General features: G+C 53.9%; 1 protein-coding gene across 4 annotated transcripts; it reads right to left on the bottom strand.

Moving 5' to 3' along the window:
* Window positions 1-432: 432 nt before the first annotated feature.
* Window positions 433-2,503, bottom strand: LOC104263267 (rho-related GTP-binding protein RhoB). Of its 4 annotated transcripts, none has more exons than XM_059835848.1 (2): window positions 1,918-2,503; window positions 433-1,511 (listed from the first exon to the last, which is right to left on the bottom strand). In XM_059835848.1, the coding sequence occupies exons 1-2, from the start codon at window positions 2,447-2,449 to the stop codon at window positions 1,390-1,392; spliced, it is 654 nt and encodes a 217-aa protein (XP_059691831.1). In that variant the 5' UTR covers window positions 2,450-2,503; the 3' UTR covers window positions 433-1,389. The 4 variants fall into 4 exon arrangements, with proteins under 4 accessions (XP_059691831.1, XP_059691830.1, XP_059691829.1 ...); XM_059835847.1 differs by having other exon boundaries at window positions 1,476-2,041; window positions 2,294-2,483; XM_059835846.1 differs by having other exon boundaries at window positions 1,476-2,260; window positions 2,321-2,483.
* Between the last annotated feature and the right edge of the window lie 213 nt (window positions 2,504-2,716).

Raw genomic sequence — 2,716 nt, 5'->3', positions numbered from 1 at the left:
CCCCAGCCACCAACACGCAGCAAGGGCAACGGGGAAAGGAGCACTGGGAGCCTGAGCCCAAGCTCACCATGCACGGAGGCTTCTTGTGCTTAGCAGCAACAAGGATAGATTAGTCACCACCCTGAATTTTGAGTACACTTCCACATGCCATGTGTACAGAAAAGTTAAGGAAGCAGGTCCCCAAAGGAAAATATAACCACCATTCCTCCGAAAGCTGCCAGACCAACTAGTGGAGAAAAAACAAATAGAACCACATGCACACAGTGGGCAAACGCTGGTTGAGTTTGACACCATCTAGGTGTACTGTTGCAAGTTGGGGACAGTCTCTGTCAATCACAACACCGCTCTCACCAGTGTCAGCATAGAATCTTTTAATACTTTACATAAAAAACTGCATACAGTTCATAATTTTATGTAAACATCATATACATCTCAGTTTTTGCCATGTCAGTTTATTAAAAACAAAACCAGGAACAGTCTCAGTACCACTGTTGAGGGAAGAGGGAGAAAAGTAAAAAAAAACCATAGATGGATACATTTGTTCTCTGAACCAGAGAAACACAAGATTATTTTCACCTGGGTTGGCTACCCTGTGAAAATAAAGTTTTAAATAAACCTAGATTATTTAAATTGCCCTTTAGTATTAATGTCTGATGTACTCACTGCATAAGGAAGAGTGCTTCCACCCATTTTTTCCAAGACAAAAAGATACAGTGGTTTTATTTTATCTTGTGTTGAAATCACAATTTAAAACAAGACTCAGATGAGGTTATAAGTAAGGATGTTTCCAATGCTACAGTGTTGTATGCAGATGACAAGTGCATTGAGTGTTTAATTTAAAAAACAAAAATCCACCAAGTTGTGCAAAGTACTTTCTTTTGAAAATAAAACTTTTAAATAAACCCAAATCAACATACTTGCAGAAGACAACATTAAAGGAAGGAGCAGGCACCGAGATCATAATATGGCAACATTATCCTCTTCCCCCTTGCTTGTCCTGCCTTGTCCATCAGGAGGAGGATACCCAGACAGCAGGACAGAGCAGTTCAGCTTTACTTTCCAGCCTGATGGCTTCTGCAGCTGGAGTCAGTTCAAGGCTCATGTTACCAGCGGGCATCAGTCTCTCGGGGAAAGTTCCTTTGCACAACACAAGTCCCAGCTGGCCACCCCCTCCCCACCTCACTTTAGATAAGCACCCCCTGCACTACCCCAGTTTGCACAAGACAGAAAAGGTAAGATATATACAGGCTTCGCTTGGGACGACCCTCCCCTCACAGTCTCAGTCTTCAGGGCACTAACTTCCACAGCAGGTCAGGCTCAGGCTGAAACATCTGCAGGAGAGAGGAGGATGCTGCAGGCAGCCTGGGAGATGCAGCCCCCTTCCCCAGCCTACCTGGGGGGGAGGCACATGCAGGCAGGAGGCAGAAGTCCCTTCGAGCATCTCAGCTCCACCACTCTCCTCTTGCAAAAGAGAGGAGGCTGCCTGGGAGTCGTAGGTGGTGGGCAAAGGGGAAGAGCCAGGTGCAATGTTTGCTCAGTCCAGTCTCAGCAGCTTTTTGTTGTTGAGAGTGTGCGATTAACTCACAGGGGCCGGTGGCAGGAGAAGGCTTCTCCCCACTTTATTCCCAATACTCAGGGCATGCAATCCCCCCCTCCCTCTGTCCCCACGGCTGAGCCAGCACAACCCTTTTCGGCCAAGGCTAAGGGAGCATGCTCCCTCCCTTAGCCCCCACCCCGATCTATCAGCAGCCCCCGTGGAGGGGACAGGCAGATACCGTGTGCGTGCATAACCCAGCTCCTCTCCGCCTGCCAACAGGTGACGCAGGCACTGTGCCCAGCACCGCGCTCCAGCCGCACCCTATAGGACTTTGCAGCAGTTGATGCAGCCATTCTGGGTGCCGTAGCGCTTCTGCAAGGCTGCCCGGGTGGCAGTCTCAAAGACCTCCCGGACACCCTCCTTGGTCTTGGCCGAGCACTCCAGGTAGTCATAGGCCTGGATGCGAATGGCCATGGCACGGCCATCCTCAGTGCGCACCGGCTCCTGCTTCATGCGGGCCAGCTCGTTGCGCACATGCTCATCGTTGCGCAGGTCTTTCTTGTTGGCCACCAGGATGATGGGGACGTTGGGGCAGAAGTGTTTGACTTCGGGCACCCACTTCTCCGGGATGTTCTCCAGCGAGTCCGGACTGTCCACAGAGAAGCACATGAGGATCACGTCGGTGTCTGGGTAGGAGAGGGGGCGCAGGCGGTCGTAGTCCTCCTGCCCAGCCGTGTCCCACAGGGCCAGCTCCACCTGCTTGCCATCCACCTCGATGTCAGCCACGTAGTTCTCGAAGACAGTGGGCACGTAGACCTCGGGGAACTCGTCCTTGCTGAAGACGATGAGGAGGCAGGTCTTGCCACAGGCACCGTCTCCCACCACCACCAGCTTCTTGCGGATGGCGGCCATGGCCAGGCTCGCCAAGCTGGCCTTGCCGTGCAGCAGGACGATGGCAGCGCCCTCCTCCCCGCGGCCGCCGCCTCCCCCTTCCTCTCGCTTCTCACAGGGCACCGTGGCGAGCCGGGCCCGCGCAGGCAGGCGGGCGCGCCCTCCTCTCTCCCCGCACCGGCACCGTACCTCCGTCCCCCGCCTCAGGGGAGCGCTACGGCCGCAGCAAGCGCCGCCAGTCCCGCCCGGCTCGGCTCGGCCCTTCGCGGGGGAAACGCTGCCGCTCCC

The sequence above is a fragment of the Gavia stellata genome, chromosome 2, assembly GCF_030936135.1.
Source record: "Gavia stellata isolate bGavSte3 chromosome 2, bGavSte3.hap2, whole genome shotgun sequence".
Classification (NCBI taxonomy): Eukaryota; Metazoa; Chordata; class Aves; order Gaviiformes; family Gaviidae; genus Gavia; species Gavia stellata.
Note: the sequence above shows the minus strand (reverse complement) of the source record. Positions and strands in the feature narration are given on the sequence as shown.